The sequence below is a fragment of the Mandrillus leucophaeus genome, unplaced genomic scaffold (assembly GCF_000951045.1).
Source record: "Mandrillus leucophaeus isolate KB7577 unplaced genomic scaffold, Mleu.le_1.0 Scaffold80, whole genome shotgun sequence".
NCBI lineage: Eukaryota > Metazoa > Chordata > Mammalia > Primates > Cercopithecidae > Mandrillus > Mandrillus leucophaeus.
In genome coordinates, this window is record NW_012108697.1 from 1,977,474 (window position 1) to 1,999,140 (window position 21,667).

Here is a 21,667-nt window from a genome sequence, read left to right on the forward strand (position 1 = left end):
GAGAGGGAGTTGATTCAGGGCAGCCGCTTCCTGCTGATTCTGCAGGAATGCAGGACAACTCTTTTGCTCGAGTATTTCTTTCAGGTGGGAGACCTAATACTACGTGGAAACATTTTTGGAGTCATAAGTTTTCTTCCCTCATTTCCCCCGACTCTCCCATTTCCAATGTTGAACCTTCATAGCACACCTCAATTACAAGAGCTATCTGGCAGACATAAGCTTATGCAATTAGTCACGCGCTCCCACAATAACCAGGTTGGATCATAAAGGGAGGGTTCTTTAATCAAAATCACATAGTACTGTAAACAGGAATGAGGAAGCTCTTTACGTTCTGATGCGGGACAATTTCCAATAACTCGTGTTAAGTGCAGAACAAAACCAAAGTGCAGCACAAGGGCAGCAGTGTGCTACCTTTTGAAAAAAACTGACAGGAACAGAAAGTATGTTCAGATTTGCTCGCATCTGCATAAAGAGACACTGGAAGGATGGTGCAGTAGATAAATCCATGGATTCAGGGGCTGGACTGCGTGGAGTTGAATCCCTGTTCTACCACATAGCTGTGTGACTGTGGGCAAGTTACTTAACCTCTCTGTGCTTGTGCTTCCTCATTTGTTAAAAGGACAAAATAACAGCATCTAGCTCAGAGCTTGTAAACAAGTTAATATTCACAAAGCATTTAGAACAGTGTGTGTCCTGTTGTAAGTGGTAAATAAACATCATGATTATTACTGTTATTGATACAGGAGATAGAAATTATTTAGGCAGATAGTAAGAGTATAAGACTCCTCCACAGAATTTCCCTTTTAACAAAAAGCAGCCCCCAAATCATTTCTTTCTTTTTTTTTTTTTTTTTTTTTTTTAACAAAGAGCAGCCTCAAAAATTGAGCTGCAGACACAGATAAGCAAGCTAGAAGCTTGCACGGGTGAACGCCAGCAGCTGTGCCAACAGAAAAGGGCTACTTAAGGGCCAGGTATGTTTAACAGGGAGGCTCCATCTTCCCTTTTCTTTGTCACCATGTGTACAGTAAGGAAACAGGTAACATGGCACTGGCCAGGTGGAGAAGCAGCTGCATAATAAAAGATGAGGGTGGGGCGGCCAGCTTTTTCACGCCCTATGCAAAAGGCACACCTGGTCCAACTACTCTTTTGCGCCCTATGTAAATCAGCCATCACCTCCTCAAGCTCATCTATGAAACTCCTTGCATTCTACTGTGGAACCAGCAACCCATTTCTCTTGGACCCCTCTCTCTGCAGCAGAGAGCTCTTCTCTTTCTTTTGCTTATTAAACTTCCACTCTGAACCTCAGTATTTGTGTGTCTGTGTCCTAGTTTTCCGTGGCCGTCAGACAACGAATCTTGGGCATTTACTTCCGACAATGATGCTGGTTCATTATTATGTCTGTCTTTCCGAGTGGTTATCTGTGTTACAGGGAGCTGGGAGCAGACAGCAAGCAAGAGTGGAAAGAACTCTGACTGTGTAACTTTTTTATTACACGCAAATAAGTTATTCAAAACGCTAAACTAATAATTACCATTTAATAGTTAAAAGTCACTTGCTTGCTATAAATGGATTTCAAGATCTGGCTTATTCTGAAGATCACTGGATTCATAATTTTTTGTGCTAATTAAGAGGGCTCCCTAGACGCCCCATTTTTCTATTTTTCACTGTGACTTTATCCCTCTGCCTAGTCTTCTAAATTTCTTACTCCTCTGTGTCAGCAATAACAACAAGAATAAATACATAATGTCACTTTTTCATCATTTACCGCTTTACATATATTATCTCATTTAATCTTCTATGAGGTATTAACTCCATTTCACAGAGAGATGAAATCAGCTTGTCCAAAATTACAAAGCTAGAGAGGAATAGAGCCTAGATTCATTCCGAGGTGTAACACCAAGTCTCCTATTCCAGAGTTTCTCATCTTTGTTAAAATTCGGATTCCTGCGCTTTGCTCTAGACCTACAGAACGAGTCTCAGGTCAGGCGTGGGCATTTTCCTGGGACGATCTCCAGTAAGCAGCGTTAAGCACAGAACAAAAGCAACGTGCAGAACAATGGCAGCAGCAGAGGGTCTGAGCATCTCGGACCCTCTGAAGCTTGAGGGTCAAGACAAAAGCCTGTCTGTCCACTGCATGGGCCCTCTTGGCTCTGACCTTTCATTGCTGTCTCTGATCTTGTTTCAAGCCCCTCGCCTACTTCCAGAGCCCGAGGAAGCGGAGAAGTTGATGGAAGATGTTGGCCACACATTCCTGCACGGTGCCGATGTGCACTCCCGTGTGGGGCGGAGAACGCCAGCTCATTCCACTGTATCAAACACCTCTCCAGCTGTGCACAGCCTTTTGGCTCCTTGGTTCCTGGACAGAAGATGGAACCTGACATACCTCAGGAAGCACAGACTCTGGAAGGTGCCCCTCTGCAGCACTGAGGTGTATTTAGGGCCACCGGGACAATTTACAACTCTCCATGAAACCTGCAAGGTCTCCTAGCAGTGACCGCTGAGCTGAATGTTAAACTGAAATTCCTTTAATGCCACCACCAAAATCCTTCCAGGAAATGCCCCAGCAGGCAGTGTCATCCTTAGAGTCTCCTTCCTTTGTAACAAACTGTGTAGAGTCCCCGGGGCAGCCTGGGTGTGAGCAGTAATTCACTCTCAGCACAGTCAGAGGAGGCATGCTTTGTAATCCCAGTCCTAGCAGCAAACAGAGTTACTGTCTGTTTGGAAATCAGCTGCTGGAACCGAGCAGATCATCAGACAAACAACTGCTACTGGACAGCAGAAAGGGCCTCAAGGGCTCCCAGGAGACTGTGCTAATTAATTAGCCAATGGCACAAAGAAGACAACAGTCCATAGCTCAGCCCAGCAGGTTCTCCCAGGGGTGGGAGCTGGGGAGGAAATAAGAAAGAAAATAAAATGCTTTCAAAGGTTCAGATTAGAAACTTCTTCAGCTGGCGATCATCCCCAAAGACATGATTTTCTACAAGTGGCTGTTCTTGTTTCTCCGGGTTCCTAGGACCTCACAGCAGAAGATGCTGAAGCATGTGAGAACTGTTGTACCCTGCCAAAAGGGGAGGCAGGAGGAAAAGGCCGCTGAGATTCTTTCAAGTCCAGATCAATGGGAATAAGTCTTTCTTCGGAAGCTGATGAACGATACAAACGGTGGAGGAACCACTTGAGATATTTTTTAAGTCACCACGAAGAAGTATGAGTATTTTTATAGGCTTACGCTTTACAAATTGAATTAACAATCATTATCCCACTGATTCTGCAAAGTGCAGACGAGAGGCAAAGAAAGATAAGGCAAATAAAACTGACCAGGGTATCTTTTCCTCCAGAGTTTATCACTGCCCATTCTATCCATCCTCCTCTTTTTCCTCTCTTTGCTAATTGCTGATGCAACTACCTTTACTTTGGCCCTTTTTACATTCTGAAGACTTTTACTAAGATTACTTTGCGAAGAAACATCTGATTCTTGTTTTAGAATCTGCCATTAAGTGCAAAGTCCAAGATAAACCAGAGCAGTGAATTGAAAGTTCTAAATCCGCTTAAAAGCTTGTGTTCCACAATTCACTGCAGATTTCAAAAAAAGAAACCTGGCTACTAAATCACTATGCTCAGGACCAGACAAGCAAGATCACAACACACTACAATATCATGGTAGAATGACTTATTCAGTGCACTTCAGTGTGCACTAAAATGCAAAGGAAAGTTAATTAACAGAGCAGGTTGAATCCAGTGCTTCCTAACCATCCCAACTCTTTCTTCATGTTGAGTTTTCTTGCCAATATGGGCAAGCACCATTATCTTTGTTTCCAGATGTGTTCAGATAAGCATAAATCTCTGCTAGGAACACAAATAATGCCAGCATCAACTATCAGTAAGGAACCAGACTGTCCTAACTTCTTCAGTAGACAGCCATTTCTTGCAACTTCTAATTTCACAGTGTGAACTCAACTCAGTCATTTTCACTACAACAAACTCAAGAGTCAAAAAATTATAACCAAGCTCTCATGATTATTTAGATAAAAAGGCCTCCTTGAAGAGCCCACAGCAACTTGTATCAGAAAACATTATAGGATAAAAATATTCTGCCTACTTTACAAAGAAGTGAAAAACCTTAGAAAGAGTACAACGGATTTTTACAATCCACTCCGGGTGCAAGTATAATTTTCCCCATCACTAGAGTGGATAAATACAGGTTTTATCCTCTTATGGATCCCCCAGGCTACTCAAAATGTGAATTATGCCTTTCTATATTTGGAAAGGAATATAAGCATGCAAGAAGCCCACTGCGATTAATTCTCTAAAGCATCACCATGAATAGGATTCCCAGTAGCTCTATCTGCCTGCAGACATTCATCAGCATGAAAGTAAACACACCACCAGGCTCACATTTCCCCAGAGCTGTTTCATTCGGAACTAGAGCTCTGGTTTTCGTAGCCGCTTTGTCTAAATATTTTTGGGATGATTCATTCATGGTCTCAACATCTCAACAGAGGGCATCCCCACGGTCCTCACATACCAAGGCACAGAGCAAGACAGAGAAGAAAAGAAAGAGTGAAGGTAGTACCTAGTGTCTCCATCCGAAAACAGTTCCCTTTGCATCAGAACTAGGCTGTGCCCTGAGACGACAGGAAGTGAGTTTCCTTCTTCTCTGTAATAATAAAAACTCAACATGCTCGGAGCTCAGCAGGGGATAAGACTGGCACAGGCCGCCTGGCCCTGAAGGCCTGTGACTGAATCAGCAGTGAACTGCACGCTGGAGTTTTCCATAGGACCATTCAAACTCGGGCTGGGAAGGTCACACTGGCCTCTCCCTTCTCTGCTGACCGGCAGAAATGCCCCGGCTCCCCATTGTAGCACCCCCCAACCCTGGGATGGCTCCCTGTGGAAACAAGCAACTGTCTATGCACATGGGGTCCAAAGGAAAAACACAAACCAATTTCCATAAACATGCAGCCAGGAGCACAATTTTTAAGAGTGAAAAATCGGAAACAACAGGGGAATAGCTGAGCAAGAGACAGAGTGTCAACAGAACAAACCGTCATAGAGTTAAAGTGGATGAGCGTCACTCACGGTCAACCCACTGAAGTGCCAAATCTATGACAGGCCGCAAAACAGCACTCACATGACGGCAAAACATGTCAAACTGTATGTAAGGTAATCAACAAAAACAGGAAGTGGGTGGTGAAGTAAAGAGTTCAGGTTCATTAGGTTATGTTTTTCCTTTAAAGGCACTCAAGTGAATAATAAAAATAATAGGAGACCACGGAAGCATACCAAAGCTCTTCATTTTCAAACGAGGCATACAAACATTTTTCAATGATCTTGCATAAAGTAAACGATCCAGGAGTTGCTGTATTTCCCCATCTCAACCCTCCAAACGTAACAAGGAAAATGCGAACACATAAAAACAAAACACTTATAAAGTGAACTTCTCCGCAATGCTTTTCTCAATTTCTTGGTTCAGGACCACAGTCTACAAAGGGTGTGAAGCTGATAGAATGAGCTTATGACACCTGCTACTCTGCACAAGCCTCTCGATCATCTGCCATCCTCAGGTCTGTGAACAAGAGAGAAAATTCGCTCTATACATTTTTTCTCTGCAATTCAGTTGCAAAAATACAGACATGGGGAAGCAAACTCAGTTTAAAAGAGGCTAAGGAGAAGAATACATTCCCCTCACCAAAACATATCAACCTCCACATTTCCCTCCTTCCCCTAAAAAAAAAAAAAAAAAAAAGTAGGGTCCCTGACAATAAAAATTGATAAATGACTTTAAAACAAATCATCCGGGGTAGGGGGAGGAAAAAGGCTGAATTGTCTTTAAATAGCCTAATAGACTGAGTGGAAGATACAATAGGTCTGTATTACGGCTACAGGGTCCAGCATTAGAACAGCTAACATACTTCAGTCCTTACTTAATCACTCCACCCATCTTTTCCCCTTAAAACTGGCCACTGGCATGCAGGGTGGCTTATGCCCGTAATCCCAGCACTTTGGGAGGCCGAGGCAGGCAGATCACCTAAGGTCAGGAGTTTGAGACAAGCTTGGCCAACATAGTGAAACCCTGTCTCTACTAAAAATACAAAAAAAAATTAGCCAGGAGTGGTGGCATGTGCCTGTAGTCCCAGCTACTCGGGAGGCTGAAGCACAAGAATTGCTTGAACCTGGGAGGTGGAGGTTGCAGGGAGGCGAGATCACACCACTGCACTCCAGCCTGGGCAACAGAGTGAGACTCCGTCTCAAAACAAAACAAACAAAATTCCCACCATCATAGATCCTTGAGAGAAAGCAAGCCAGCAGCTCAGGGGTTAAACATGCAATGCCATGCTCACATTTCCTATCTGTGATCACATGTTCATGTGAGAAGCAACTGGTTATGTTTTCATAGTACTTTCTATTACTAGGTTTAATTTTTCTCTGCTAATAGTGTTCTAGGTTTCTATTACTGTGAAAAGCTGATGATTTACGTTACCTTTTCACTTTAGAGTTAATTTTTCCCCTCTAGAAGAGCAATAACTGAAAAGAACTGGAGGTATCCCACAGATGCAGAAGCTACAGCTTCGCCGTTCTTAGACCTCCACCTACGTTTTGGTGTCCTGCGCTTGCTGCTCCTGAAATATGCACTTGGCCCTCTTCACTGGCCCACTGCTCACCCTGCTGGGACAGATGTCCCTATGCCATTCCTCTGCCACTGGAAAGTCCATTGCTCGCCCTGCTGGGACAGCTATCCCTATACCATTCCTCCGCCAAAGTGAAGCAGAGAGGAGGCTGTGTACATGAAGAAAATTTGCTGACCCACTTGGGTGGAAGGAAACAACCACTCTGTGGGTGGATTAATGTAGATGAACAGCCTGATGCCACCACAGTCGTGGGTGCCACCTGATGCTGGGGGGAAGCCCTGGACCACAAGTTAGGCCTGCGTCGCGGTCCTGGTCTTGCTGGGTGGCTACGCTTCACCTCTCTGGTCTTCCTTTCCTTGATCATAATGAAGGGAATTAGGTAAGTTACATTAGGGGTTCTCCCAGTGTTAAAATCAGGATTCTATGATTTCTTCCTCAGTGGGCACATTCAGGAAATTCAGGAAGCTGACAGTTACTCTGATTCTTATAACAATCCTGTGGGCAGAAATTAATATCTCTATTTTGCAGATAAGGAAGCTGAGGCACAGGAAGGTCACGTGACTTGCTACAGTCTCTCAAACAGTAAGTGGGAAGAAGGGCCAGGATCTGAACCCCGGTTGTCTCACTCAACTTTGCTACTTCTATTATTTTACATAGTGTCATCACTGCTTCAAATACAGCATTAAATCTTTATCATTCTCTATGTACAAATTTGGGAGACAGGTCTCTAATTTTCTGGCAGCTGAGTTTGAATCCTTCCTTTATTGAAAAGTAAATGCCCTGCATAAATTTCAATGTTCATATATTTTTTTGTGGGCCCAGATCTGGCCCCTTTCAATCAATGGGCATCATGCACAATTTTTGCTTAACTTGAAACATATTCTTTGGAATGAATTAAGGTCTGCCTTCTTTGTGCTTGTCTCTGATTCCAAAGCATTGTGTCTTCTAAAACAGTTTTTTAACCCCTCTCCAAATGAAAAAGCCTGCCACTTGGATCTTCCTTATAATTATACAAATAACATATTTTTTTATAGGGATGTGTTCACATATAACACTCACTGGTGAAGAGAAGCCCAAGATGCCTCCAGGAGAGAGAATTACAACCAAGTGGCATTTATTAGCCACCCTCCAGGGGGCAAAGGCTGGAAAACACAGATGATGCCAAGGGTAAAACCCACGTGATCCGAGCCAGTGCCTGGAAAATAGGAAGTTTAGCAAATGTTGAGAATAGATCTTTTCTTCTGTGCTCTTCCACTGGGAAACCAGAAGGGTAAACAAACTCCTCGGCAGAGACACACGAGACTCCACGGAGGCCCAGGGGAAATCTGAGACTGCATGAAACCTGTCTTCCCCGTTTTTTCCTTTTCCTAAATTCTGACCTTGAGCAGAGTTCAGAAGGGAGCCTCCGATTTCTCAGGTTCCTAGGAGAGAACATCTTCTAGGCTGCTGCTGGTCAGGGCTTGGCCTTGGACCTACAATGGCTCCTTGTGGCCTATGCTATTAAGACCAAACTCACCCTGTCCAGCAGATTCTGCCCACTTTCTGAGGCAGAAACTATGTCGGTGGCCTTGCCTGAATCATCTCCACCCTGGCCCTGAGGTTCCACCGGTCCCCTGATAACCCCTTGCTTTTCCTGACAACTCACGTTTCAGCTCCTCCTCCAGTCCTTCCTTATCCTTCCCTCCCCAACCTGCCACAGCTCCAAGGCTGTGTCCTACAATTCAGCAATTCGTTATTATTTTCTGTAGCTGCGCCTAGGCATTTGGTTAAAACTTTGACTTTATATCTGGGGCAAGGACTATAGGGTTATATTTACATCAAGAGAGAACCCTCTTCAAGTGCAAGGAGGACCCTAGACCCTGTTCTATAGACTATGGTTCATAAATGAATACGGACTGGCCTCATAATGATTTCCTCTAAATAACTAAAAACCTGAATGCTTTACTAATTTTAAAATATTTTGAATTTTTTGTGCTTCTCCGTGTTTTCCACATGTTCTTCAATAATCAGAAAATTATAAAAACCTTAAATATTTTTTTTAAAGAACAGGCTGGATTTTTAGTGCCTACAGACTGGAGATAAAACAATGCTGTCCTGCCATCTAGTGGCTGCGAGGCAAAAAAAGGCCAAGACAAGTCTAGGGGCTTGAAACTATTAATATTTGAGACCTGTGAGTCCCACCCCGGCTTTCTGGGGAAGGGGATATTTCTTTCTGCAACCCAGGATCCTTCATGTCTCCAGGGGTGGGCAGGTGGGCAATCTGGTCCTTGATTAGAGACAGGTCAGAGATGCCACTGCCTCCTCCACTGCCTAACAGTGATCCTGAGCTCCTTAGAGAAGGAAGCTGGAATGGGGTGGGATGGGATGGAATGGGATGGGATGGGAGGGAAGGTTGTGGGGGTGTGGGAGGTACCATCAGCTGCAAGGAACATCCAGAGGAGCCAGTGGCATTCCCATGCACTGCACCCCACATCTGTCAGTGGGTCACATGGCACTCCTGAAACTGCAGGGAGGACCAAACTGCAGGGAGGACCTCGGGACACTGTTTATTTTAATGACATCAACATCAGTCATGGTATGAAAAAGGTAGAGTGGACCAGAATGTCGACCCTCCAGGCTTATTTATCTTTCCAAGCGACTTAAAGCTGAGGGGTGGGGGGGACATACCACAGACCACATCTATTTTTGCAAAATAAAAGGTCTTTCAGGCAGAAGACTTTCAGCAAGGTACTCAAAAACTTTCCCAGAGGTGCACAGTCTTAAGGGAAGAATAAATGGTCAGGTCCTCAACTGCCACTTACACTTTTTTTCTAAAACTGGTCTATCAGAGATACCACTTTTCCCTTGCCCACTCTCCCATCTCCCACCGTGTAAAAGAAGGGCAGACGTTCTCACCCACTCTGAACCTCATGGGGTGATGAAAGCTCCGGGTCATCCACAAAGAGACAAATAAGATGTATCTGTGAGTCTCCTTGAATCAGGCACTGTGGTGGGGCTTCTTAGTTATACGTGGGTCTGATAAAGGTGAAGTATGTCATTAGTAATGGGGGTATGTGGGACCACATTGGGCTGTTCCAAATTCAAATACAGGCACAACTCAGATATACTGCCAGCTCAGTTTCAGACCACCACAGGAAAGCAAATATTGCAATAAATGGAGTCGCCTGACTTTTTTAGTTTCCCAGTGGGTAGAAAAGTTATGTTCACACGATACACCAGTCTGAGTGTATGCAACAGCATTATGTCAAAAAATACATATCTTAATTAAAACATACTTTATTGCTAAAAAATGCTAACAATCATTTGAGCCTTCAGTGGGTTGTAATCGCTGGGCTGGTGGGGAGGGTCTTGCCTCAGCACTGATGCCTGATGACTAATCTGGTGGTGGTTGCTGAAAATTAGGGTGGCTGTGACAATTTCTTAAAATAAGACAGCAATGAAGTTCACTGCATCAAATGATTCTTCCTTTTATGAACAATTTCTCCGTAGCATGCCATTCTGTTTGACAGCACGTTATTCACAGCACAACTTCATTCAAAATTCAAGTCAACAGAAAGGTGATTGTTCCCTCGCCCACCACGCAATGCACATTCGTGAGGAACCTGGCACTAAACCATTCAAAGATGACCTGCTTCCGGGTTGGGGTTTCGTACGCAGCAGAGCAGCTCCCTCACTGCAATCTGTTGAAAGTCAGCCCTCAACAAAAGTGTTAAAAAAAAATTTAAAAGAAAATAAAAAAGAGTTAAAGCACACACAAAATTCAAGTCAATCCTCTCAAACTCTGTGGCTGCTTTACCAACTAAGTTTATGTAATATTCTAAATGTACAATTTCAAAAATATATCAGCACATTCACCAGCAGTAGATTCCATCTCAAGAAACCACTTACTTTGCTTATTCATAAGAAGAAACTCCTTATCTGTTCAAGTTTTATCATGAGATTGCAGCAATTCAGCCACATCTTCAGGTCTACTTCTAATTCTAGTTCTCTTGCTATTTCCACCACAACAGGCACATCTGCAGTTACCTCCTCCACTGAAGGAAGTCTTGAACCCATCAAAGTCATCCATGAGGATTGGAATCAACTTCTTCCAAACTCCTATTAATGTTCTGACATCCTCCCATAAATCACAAATGTTCTTACTGGCATCTAGAATGGTGCATCCTTTCCAGAAGGTTTTCAATTAACTGCCCAGATCCATCAAAGGTAACACTATAATGTTATTCCCAACATTATTTATGGCAACTATAGCCTTATAAAATGTATTTCTGAAATAATATTTCTCAAATAGTAAGACATTATTTCTTAAGTAATAAGACTTAGAAGTTGAAATTACTCCTTGATCTATGAGCTGCAGAACGGATGTTTTAGCAGGCATAAAAACATTAATCTCCTTCTGCATCTTCACCAGAGCTCTTGGGTGACCAGGTGCAATGTCAATGAAAGGAATCGTATTTTAATTTGAGCAGCAGGTCTCAACAGTGTGCTTAAAATATCCAGTAAATCATGCTATAAACAGGTGTCATCCAGGCTTTGTTCTTCCATTTATAGGGCACAGAAACAGTAGATTTAGCATAATTCTTAAGGGCTCTAAGATTTCCAGACTGGTCGATGAGCATTGGCTTCAACTTAAAGGTCACCAGTCTGCCTAACAAGAGAGTCAAGCGTCCTTATAAAGCACTGAAGCCAGGCATTGACTTCTCTTCTCTAGCTAGGACAATCTTAGATGGCATCTTCTTCCTATAGAAGGCTGTTTTGTCTACATTGAGAATCTGCTGTCTAGCGTAGCCACTCTCACCAATGATCTTAGCTAGATCTTCTGGATAACTTGCTATAGCGTCTACATCAGCACTTGCTGCTTCATGTTGAACTTTTACTTTATGGAGAAGGCTTCTTTCCTTAAACCTCATGGATCAACCATTGCTAGCTTCAGACTTTTCTTTTGCAGCCTTCTCACCTCTCTCAGCCTTCAAAGAATTGCAGAGTTGGGGCCTGGTTCTGGCTTGGGCTTTCGTTTAAGAAAAAGTTGGGGCTGGTTTGATCTTCTATCCAGACCACTCAAACTTTCCCCAAGTCAGTAATAATAAGCATAATGTTATTATCCATGTGTTCACTGCAGTAGCACTTTTAATTTCCTTCAAGAACTTTCCCTTTGCATTCACAATGTGGCTGTTGGGCACAGGAGGCCTAGCTTTCGGCCTGTCTTGGCTTCGACATGCCTTCACTAAGTTGAATCACTTCTAGCTTTTGATTTAAAGTGACAGACATATTGCTCTTCCTTTCACTTGACACTTAGAGGCCATTGTGGGGTTATTAATTGGCCCAATTTCAATAATGTCTCAAGGGATACGGAGGCCCAAGGAGAAGGAGAGAGACAGGAATGGCCAGTGGGTGGAGCAGTAAGAACACACTTAATATTTATCATTTAAGTCCGCTATCTTATACAGGTGTGCTTTGTGACACCCCAAAGCAATTACAATAGTAACATCAAAGATCACTGATCACATTTACAGAGATTATCCTGGGTTTGAACAACAACAACAAAAAAGATTACTCATCACAGACCATAGTAACAGATATAACACTAATTAAAAAACTGAAAATGTTGTGAGAATTACCAAAATGTAACACAGAAACACAAAGTGAGCACATGCTGCTGGAAAGATGGAGGCAATAGGTTTGCAGGGTTGCCACAAACCTTCCATTTATTAAAAATGCAATATCTGGGCCAGGTGTGGTGGCTCGTGCCTGTAATCCCAGGACTTTGGGAGGCCAAGGGGGGTGGATCACTTAAGGTCAGGAGTTCAAGACCAGCCTGGGAAACATGGCAAAATCCTGTCCTTACTAAAATACATATAAAAATTAGCCAGGCGTGGTGGTGTATACCTATAGTCTGGCTACTTGGGAGGCTGAGGCAGGACAATCGTTTGTACCTGGGAGGTGGAGGCTGCAGTGAGCCAAATCACACCACTGCACTCCAGCCTGGCCAACAGAGTGAGACTCTGTCTCAAAAAAACAAAAAACAAAAAACAAACAAAAAAAAACAGTATCTGCAAAGCACAATAAAACAAAGTATGCTTGTATACACTGAAAATTGTATTAAAAAATATATAATAGAATGAAATGGAAGTGATGATGGTTCTTGTTTAATGCCTTTGCCTTTTTCATCCCCTTAGTATTTCCAAAGATTTTTTATTGTTGAGCTGGACTCCTATGTATTAGTCTGTTCTCAAACTGCTATGAAGATGCTACCCGAGACTAGGTAATTTATAAAGAAAAGAGGTTTAATTGACTCACAGTTCCACATGGCTGGGGAATCATGGTGGAAGGCGAAGCATGGTGGCAGGGGAAGCAGACACGTCTTACATGGCAGCAGGAGAGACAGAGTGTGTGTAGGAGGAACCGTCAAACACTTATAAAACCATCAGATCTCGTGAGAACTCACCATCACCAGAACAGCACGGGGGAAACCACCCCCATAATCCAGTCACCTCCTACCAGGTCTCTCCCTCAACACACAGGGATTACGGTGATTACAATTTGAGATGAGATTTAGGTGGGGACACAGAGCCAAACCCTATCAGTCCTATGACAACAAAACAAACACTGATTCCAGGAGGTCAACATGGGGCTGGGCTTGGTACCCTTTCATTCTTCCTTGCATCCTTCTTCCCTTCCCTCCATCCATCCATTCACCTATCCAAGAATAAGAATTCAGAATTCAGGACTGGGTGCAGTGGCTGACGCCTGTAATCCCAGCACTTTGGGAGGCCGAGGCAGGTGGATCATGAGGTCAGGAGATCAAGACCATCCTGGCTAAGAGGGTGAAACCCCGTCTCTACTAAAAATACAAAAAATTAGCCGGGCGTGGCGGCGGGCGCCTGTAGTCCCAGCTACTCGGGAGGCTGAGGCAGGAGAATGGCGTGAACCCGGGAGGCGGAGCTTGCAGTGAGCCGAGATTGGCCACTGCATTCCAGCCTGGGCGACAGAGCGAGACTCTGTCTCAAAAAAAAAAAAAAAAGAATTTAGAATTCAGAAACGAGATGACTGTCACAAGGATGCCTAATAACATATTTATTGAACTGAAAAATGGTATCAGACATTTACTGACAGCAAACAAGTGTGGTACGGCTAACTGGTTTGACAGGGACTGGCTTTGTCAACTAGATTATAGAGCAGACAATTTTCATACATGAATGAGCTACATCAGCAGCTCCAACGTCTTGACAAAAATATATTTTAAATAGCATATGGTTTAAAAGCATTTTATCAAAAAAAGGATACTGACAAATGTTTATTAATGCTTAATTATCTTTTCTGGAACATTTTGAGTTAAACAGACTGCCTCTAAATAAAAGAGGAGCAAATTTAATTTACAACTGTTTGAAAAGTTTAGGTACAAGTTTTTTGGTGTACTTCCCAGAAACTAAAAAAATTAAATACCTTTAAGGCTGAATAACAATTTCTTTTGTAAGTTAGGTAATTGCCAATTCTTTACTTCCAACATAATTAAGGACAGACCTAATCAAGTTGTCATTTTTTGGTCCAGAACTCAGAAGGAATTCAGAGAATTCAAAGAATTAAGTGACATGACTATAACAAACCTCCTACCATCTCATGTATTTATTCATGATTTCTCAGTGCTTCTTTTCACTAAAAACGAAAAATAGGAAAAAGGTAATATCAAATTCTTTCTTATTCCAGCAATAAGTATTATTTGTCCATTTCTTTAGAAACTAACTTATTAAAAGCCCCTTCATTCCATTATAAGTTGAAACTTCCATGTAATTTCTATTTAATAATTATTTTGATGAATGACAATATATTAATGATATATTAACATTTATTTTTTAGATCAACTGTGAATTCATTAAAGCTGAAACAGTAACTTAGTCTAGGAGAACTTTCTTTTAATACTCATGATATCTGGAAAACTGTCTTAAAATGTATATGGATACACATACGCATACGTGTATATGTTACATAGGTATATGATGTGCTGTGATCAACAAGACTTTTAAGCAATTAAATCTATTACATCAGAAGAAAATGTGGAGGAAAAGAGAATGAAAAAACCAAGTTTGAGGGGAAAAAAGAAATATAAAAGTTCTAGCTGTTACAGGAGAGCTGTTCATGTATTTTTTTTAATGGATAAAGGTGGTTATAAAGTCACTATGGACGTAGATTCCGCTGGATACATTTAAAGAAATGACTTTGAAATGTCAGTATTTATGACGCACCATTTATTTTAATAATTTCTGGGAAGTACATCAAAAGGCTTTACTAAGACTTACAAAATGATTATTAAATGATTCCTGTTTCTCTTTCACTTGTAGACAACTTGCTGAAGTCAAATACTCAAAAAGGGTGGGGAAGAGTGAAATATTATTACATCTTTTGCAACTATCTTGACAAAAATGTGTATGTTACCTTAAAATACACAAGGGAACACACAGCTTTACATTATTTTGAGCACATATAAGCAAAGCCCCATGGCTCTAAGGGGCTTTCCCTGGGGAGTAAGTTGGCCTGTACCAATTTCTCAGGGTTTTGGAAAGTTCCAGGAGTCAGAACTGTATTTTCTGGTCATTTCATTGGATATTCTTGACACTATTTGGCAAACAACAGAATCTGGGTCCACAGTGTTGGGGCTCTCCCACTTTTCCAAGTCCTAGGTTGGATGATATGATCCAAGGTCTGCTCTGAGGTGTTAGGAGCCTGGCTGCCCACCCCCCACCAGCTCTTCTCCTCCTGAGCACTGCCTGGGAGCACTCCCTCACCTCGGCCTTTATCCCCCTCGCTATCTTTCCCAGTAAGATGTCGCTTAGGGAACCCAAAGAAGTGTGATGCGTCTGACTCATGCTGCCTTCTGTCTCTCAGGAAGCTCCACTCACTGTCCATCCATGATCAAGGTTAAGGGAGGGTCTGGGGTTCCTCCAAGTCCTTGCAGTCCTACTTTTATTTTTTATTAAAAAAAAAAACTTGTTTTTTGAGACAGAGTCTCACTCTGTTGCCCAGGCTGGAGTACAGTGGTGCAGTCATGGTCCCATGCAGCCTTGATCTCCTGGGCTCAAGTGATTCTCCTGCCTCAGCTTCCCGAATAGCCAGACTACCAGCATGTGCCACCACACCCAGCTAATTTTCTTATCTTTTTTTGTAGAGACGGGGCTCTCACTATGTTGTCCAGTCTAGTCTCAAACTCCTGGGCTCAAGCAATCCTCTCTCCTTGGCCTCCCACAGTGCTGAGATTACAGGTGTAAGCCACTGCGCCAAGCTAGCCCTACTTTTAAAAGGGAAGCACGCAGCAGAACCTTTAAGTGAGTGGTGCTGGCATTGTTTAGTTTCTCAGCTTTATCTTTTACTGTCAGCAAAAAGGCAAGCTATTAAACCTCACAGCACCTCAGTTTCCCTACCTGATAAACGGTGATAACAATAAAACTAAATGTGCAATTATGTAGACTAAATGCAATAATACAAAGCAGGCATACAAGAGTTTAATCAATGAAGCTATTATATTATTAAACACAAAATTTAGAATTTTAAAAGTGAACTCAAGAAAGGGGAAGGCGGGAACTAATGAACAGGATGCAATCCCCCTTCCATCAGTGGAATGCAGCAGGAGGCACAGGGTAGGTGTGAGTCACCCTAAAACCTGTCCCTCAGCCCCTGGATTCTGTGTTTTTTGTCAAATTTGGTCCCATTGGCAGCAGCAGCCCAAGCTCTGTTCTGAAGGTGCCTGCAAATCGCCTCTAATAAGAACAGCCCTTGATTCCTGGGAACTGCTACCAGACACTTGGCCGCTGAGCAGGAGACTCCCAATGCTTGGTTTTGTCCATTCCTGGGCTTGGCCCACAGACAAGAGTGTGCACATGAGGACCCTAGTGTTGCTGCATACAGCTGCATAGCCTTTGTATGTGGCTAGCAAGAACCTGTGCAAACCTCCCATGCTCAGCATGAACCTCCTTCCCTGAGTGTCCCCCTCCCCATAGGTGGGTGGAGATGGCAGAGGCACGGCAGGCTGATGTGGTCCAGGGTCCCCTATTAAGCAAACCTACCTCAAGAGGAATGGTACAAATGAGGACCGGTCTGGCTTAGCATCCACTGAATCTTCATTTGCTGAATTCCCAACCCCCTGCTCTTCAACACAGCCCTGATCATCTGCCATCTGGAAAGAAAAAAAAACAAGCCATGAGGTCAGTGGCATCACTGATACTGTGATATTTTTAAATGACGCTCATTAGGTGACATGCTTTTCCATTATGCCTAGGGGTGAGCAGTTTTGCATATTTAAGATTCAGGGTTACTGCCCCATTAATGCATTCAAATATGTGAGTATGCTTACATCCCAGAGACTACATATGGCAACAAAGAAAACAAAGTCCTTGCCCTCAGGGAGCTTCTAATCCAGCATCCACAATTTTGTTTTATGTTCGCTGCATACAAGAAACAGTGGAAGGTCTGTCAACGTTTACAACAATGACAATTTCCCCCTAAATTCCTAGCAGGTCACGAAGTGCTCCTACGCAGTTCAAAAGCAGCGACAACCTGGGGCATTAGGCTCTCTTTCCGTCAGATGCTTTTACATGGTTCTACACAAAATAGATTTCCATCAAATTACATTCCAGCTTGAGAATCTTCAAGAGATCCCCATTAACTACAAGTTCAAATCTAAAGCCACGTCCTTGGATTTTAAGGACCTTTCTGATCTAGTCTGGGAGTCAGCACACTATGGCCCAACACTTGTTTCAGTAAATAAAGTTGTACTGGAAAACAGCCATGTCCATTCATGTATGTAATTGCCTGTGGCTGTTTCCTCTCCACAACAGAGTTGAGTGATGGCCACAAAGCCAAAAATATTTACCACCTGGCCCTTTCCCACCCCCACCCTCTGCCTTCATTTACTACATAGCCTTTGTATGTGGCTTGCTATTTGCACTCTGCTATTTGGCTCCCATAAGACGATATAAGTTCATCATGGCAGAGGTAGCTGGAACACAGAAGGTGCTTACTAAAATATTTAACTGAACGGAAGGCTGGATGAAACACACACCACAAGGGAAAATAATTAACTAAAAGTGATGTGGCTGGCCCAAGGCAGAGCCAGTATTAGAATCATTTTTTTTTTTTTTTTGGTCTTTGAGATGTAGTTTCACTCTTGTTGCCCAGGCTGGAGAGCAATGGCGTGATCTCTGCTCACTACAGCCTCCGCACCCCCGCCGTTCAAGTGATTATCCTGCCTCAGCATCATGAGTGGCTGGGATTATAGGCGCCCACCACCACGTCTGGCTAATTTTTTTTGTATTTGTAGTAGAGATAGGGCCAGGCTGTTGGCCAGGCTGGTCTCAAACTCTGGCCTCCCAAAGTGCTGGGATTACAGGTGTGAGCCACCACGCATGGCCAGTATTAGAATCATTTCTTCTAAATCAAGTCCCATTTCCTTCCACATGAAAGGATCACAGATCAACTTTCAGGAATAAAGGGAAACTTCTCCAGACTCCAATTTCTACCTGGTCCCAACTGTTACTGGAAAAGGGTCCTGATCCAGACCCCAAGAGAGGGTCTGGATCTCGTGCAAGAAAGAATTAAGGGCAAGTCGATAAAGTGAAAGCAAGCTTATTAATTAATTAAAGTAAAGGAATAAAAGCATGGCTACTCCATAGGCAGAGCAGCAGCTTGGGCTGCTGGACTAGGGATACTCATAGTTATTTCTTGATTATATGCTAAACAATGGGTGGACTATTTACAAGTTTTCCAAGGAAGGGGTGCGAAATTTCAGGAACTGAGGAAGTTCCCCTTTTTAGACCATATAGGGTAACTTCCAGATGTTGCTATGGCATTTGTAAACTGTCATGGTGCTGGGGGGAGTGTCTTTTAGCATGCTAATGCATTATAATTAGTGTATAATGAGCAGTGAGGGTGACCAGGGGTCACTCTTGTCACCATCTTAGTTTTGCTGGGTTTTGGCTGGCTTCTTTACTGCAAAGCCTGTTTTATCAACAAGGTCTTTATGACCTCTATCTTGTGCTAATCTCCTACCTCATCCTGTGACTAAGAATGCCTTAACCTCCTGGGAATGCAGCCCAGTAGATCTCAGTCTCACGTTACCCAGCCCCTATTCCATATGGAGTTGCTCTGGTTCAAATGCCTCTGATACAATCGCTAAGCAACTTCACTGAGCAGGCCACGGCTGTCAGGTGCAGTTCTGTATTCCAGTTAGGGCTCACCGAGGGATGCTATCATTAAGTTGGAAAAAAGAAGGCATCTATTTTACAGAATATTTTGTGCCACTAAGCACAACAAGTAATGACTTTTGGAGGTGGAGAGAAGAAGGAATGCAGTTCAGAAGGAGGCGTCCAAGGAGGCAAAGTGACGACCTAGTGGCCTTGCACTCTGAATGGCATTACGGTTTCACCTTCCAGCTTATCTGAGGGTGAACTGGGAAGAAGGGAGGGAGCTAAGAAGAAGGGAAAGTCCTACTGCCAGGTCTCTACAATGACCAGGAGAAGTCAGATGGTCACCTTGTTTCTCAACACATCGTGAGCCTCCCTTCATCACCACCAATGTGTATCTGGTTGGGAGGCAGATTTTCCAGATTAGAACCCAAAGTTTCTCAAAATGGAGATAACCCACAGAGGAGATAATCGTAAGGCCACACATGCAGAAAACACTGGATAGCTTCTTTTGTCTCCTTTATGTAGACTTACTTTTCAACATAGATTGTTATTAACACAATACACACAACACATATTTTCAAAACTAATAAGTCAAAGTTTTCCAAAAAATCCACCAGACAAAGATACTAACTTTGACATGTGGTGTTAACCAAGTTGGCCCTTTTCCAAAAGTTAATCTTAAAGGCTGAGTTTCGGGTATATGATGACAAAACAATATACCCACTATTTTTAAAAGAAAGAAGAAACGTCAGTGTGATAGCAGAATAGGAGGTTCCAGTTTTCATTCTTCTATAGAAATACTGATTTTGGCAACTACACCTTTGGACAAGAATACTTTTGTGAGGCCACAGGAGTCCACTGAGAGGTTTCAGCACACTGGTGAAGCAAAAAATCTAAGATTGGATGCATCAAAGAGTATAATAAGAGCAGTTCACTTTACCCACATCACTTCTCCCCTAAGGTGGCAGAGCTCAGTGCCAGGAGAGGTCCCTCCAGCTCACAATTCTCCCATGGGGGAGGTGAAAGTGAAGTGCGCACCCACCTTTCCCAGCCTAACAGGATGTTGTCTAGGAGACCCACTTCTGTTTCATCCCACTCAGAACTCTGAGGGGAATAGCATGGCTGAATCATCTGGGGCAGCTAGGAGCAAGGAGAAGAAGCAGGAGTGCAAAGAGTGTACGGTTATCAACAGTCAGCTGTAGATTCTGCTACCCAGCTCATGGATTCTACCCTAAGACCCTCCCATAAACCCTGCTGGACGACTGGCCTATGGACCCCTTCAGCCAGCTGATGTGTACCTCAGTGCACAACAGTCTGCATACAACCACAGATGATGAATGGATCTCAACAGCAGGTATGGATACTAGCAGCCAACTCAACTTTGATGGATTGAGAGAAGACATGCAACTTTGAACATTTCAGGGTACTACCCTAAGGAATAAACAGGAGGCTTTTAGCATGAGGTCTGGCTTTGCAGGACTGAGAAAATGCATATAATCCCAAAGAGGGATCAAGAGGTGTGGAGCAGGTATATCCATAGAAAAGGTGTGAGAGATCCCCAGAATCTCTAGCTGAGCTCACCGGCAAAGGTCTTTCTCTCCCAAAGCCAGTCAATAAAGATGGGAAGAGGTGACTGCTTCTTCAAGTGTGAACACACAATGCAAGGCTTCAAAGAACACAAATAATCAAGGAAATATGACACCACCAAAGGAACAAAATAAAGCTCCAGTAGCTGACCCCCCAAAAATGAATTACCTGACAAAGAATCCAAAATAATCATCTTAAAAAAGCCCAGTGAGGAACAAGAGAGCAGAGAGACAATTAAATGAAATCAGAAAAACAATAGATAAACAAAATGAGAAGTTCAACAAAGAGATAAAAACCATACAGACGAATGAAACAGAAATTATGGAGCTGAAGAATACAAGGTCTGAAATAAAAAATTCAATTGAGAGCTTCAACAGCAGACTTGATCAAGCAGAAGAAAGAGTCAGGTGAACTTGAAAACAGATCATTTGAAATTAACCAGTCAGAGGAACAAAAAGAAAAGGAATGAAAAAGAGTGAAGAAAGCCTATGGATCTTATGGGACCATCAAATGAACGAATATATGCAGTATGGGTATCTCAGAAGGAGCAAGGAGAGAAGGGTAGAAAGTTTATTTAAAGAAATTATGACAGAAAATCTGGAGAGGCAAATGAACATCTAGATTCATGAAGCCCAAAGAACCCCAAACAGATCGAGCATAAACAGGTCTACACTGAGACACATTACAAACACTGGTAAGAGTCAAAAAAGATAAGGAGAAAATTTTCAAAGCAGCAAAAGAAAAGCAACTGATTTTTTTCCCAAGATGGCAGATTGGAGGCATTGTTAGCATGCCTCTCTCACTTGGGAAAACAAAATAGTGTGTAGAGGTTCATGCTGTGTACTTTTTTCTAAGAAGCAACACAGGAACTTAATAGGAAAGCTGAAAGAAACCACAGAGCCTTTGAAAGAAGTGGTGGGCTGCAGCCTATACCAGGTGGAAAATTGTAAGTCCCTGGAGTGTGAGGGGGATAAATTGTCTCTGGGACATACACTCCCACTGGAGAACTTGGCAATCCAGGCCATAGGGAAAGGTCTTAACCCCACCCAGCACTGAAGCTGACTTAGTGAGCACTGGGGAACACACGAGAAGGAATAGCATTGGGATGTACGTTGCGTGTGCTCTCGGTCCCCAGCAGGGATAGAGGGAAGTCATTCCAGGTCCTACCTCACAGGTGACCTCGTGGATGTCTTCCAGCTAACTCAGTAGTCTGTCATAGGTTGAGAGAGGTTCCTAATTGACATTTGTGATATAATCTCGTGTGACAATGAACCCCCTTGG

At 43.0% G+C, this 21,667-nt stretch overlaps 1 protein-coding gene across 4 annotated transcripts in view; it reads right to left on the bottom strand.

The window, feature by feature from the left end:
* The window catches only part of CASP7 (caspase 7, apoptosis-related cysteine peptidase), a 49,577-nt gene that overhangs the window by 16,945 nt on the left and 10,965 nt on the right, over positions 1–21,667 (bottom strand). For 3 of the 4 annotated variants that reach the window (XM_011967512.1, XM_011967510.1, XM_011967511.1), the window contains one exon: positions 16,682–16,791. In XM_011967512.1, the coding sequence (XP_011822902.1) occupies positions 16,682–16,791 (110 nt within the window). Of the gene's footprint in view, positions 1–4,570; positions 4,667–16,681; positions 16,792–21,667 lie in introns of those variants that run through there. The other variant, XM_011967513.1, reaches the window with a different exon arrangement.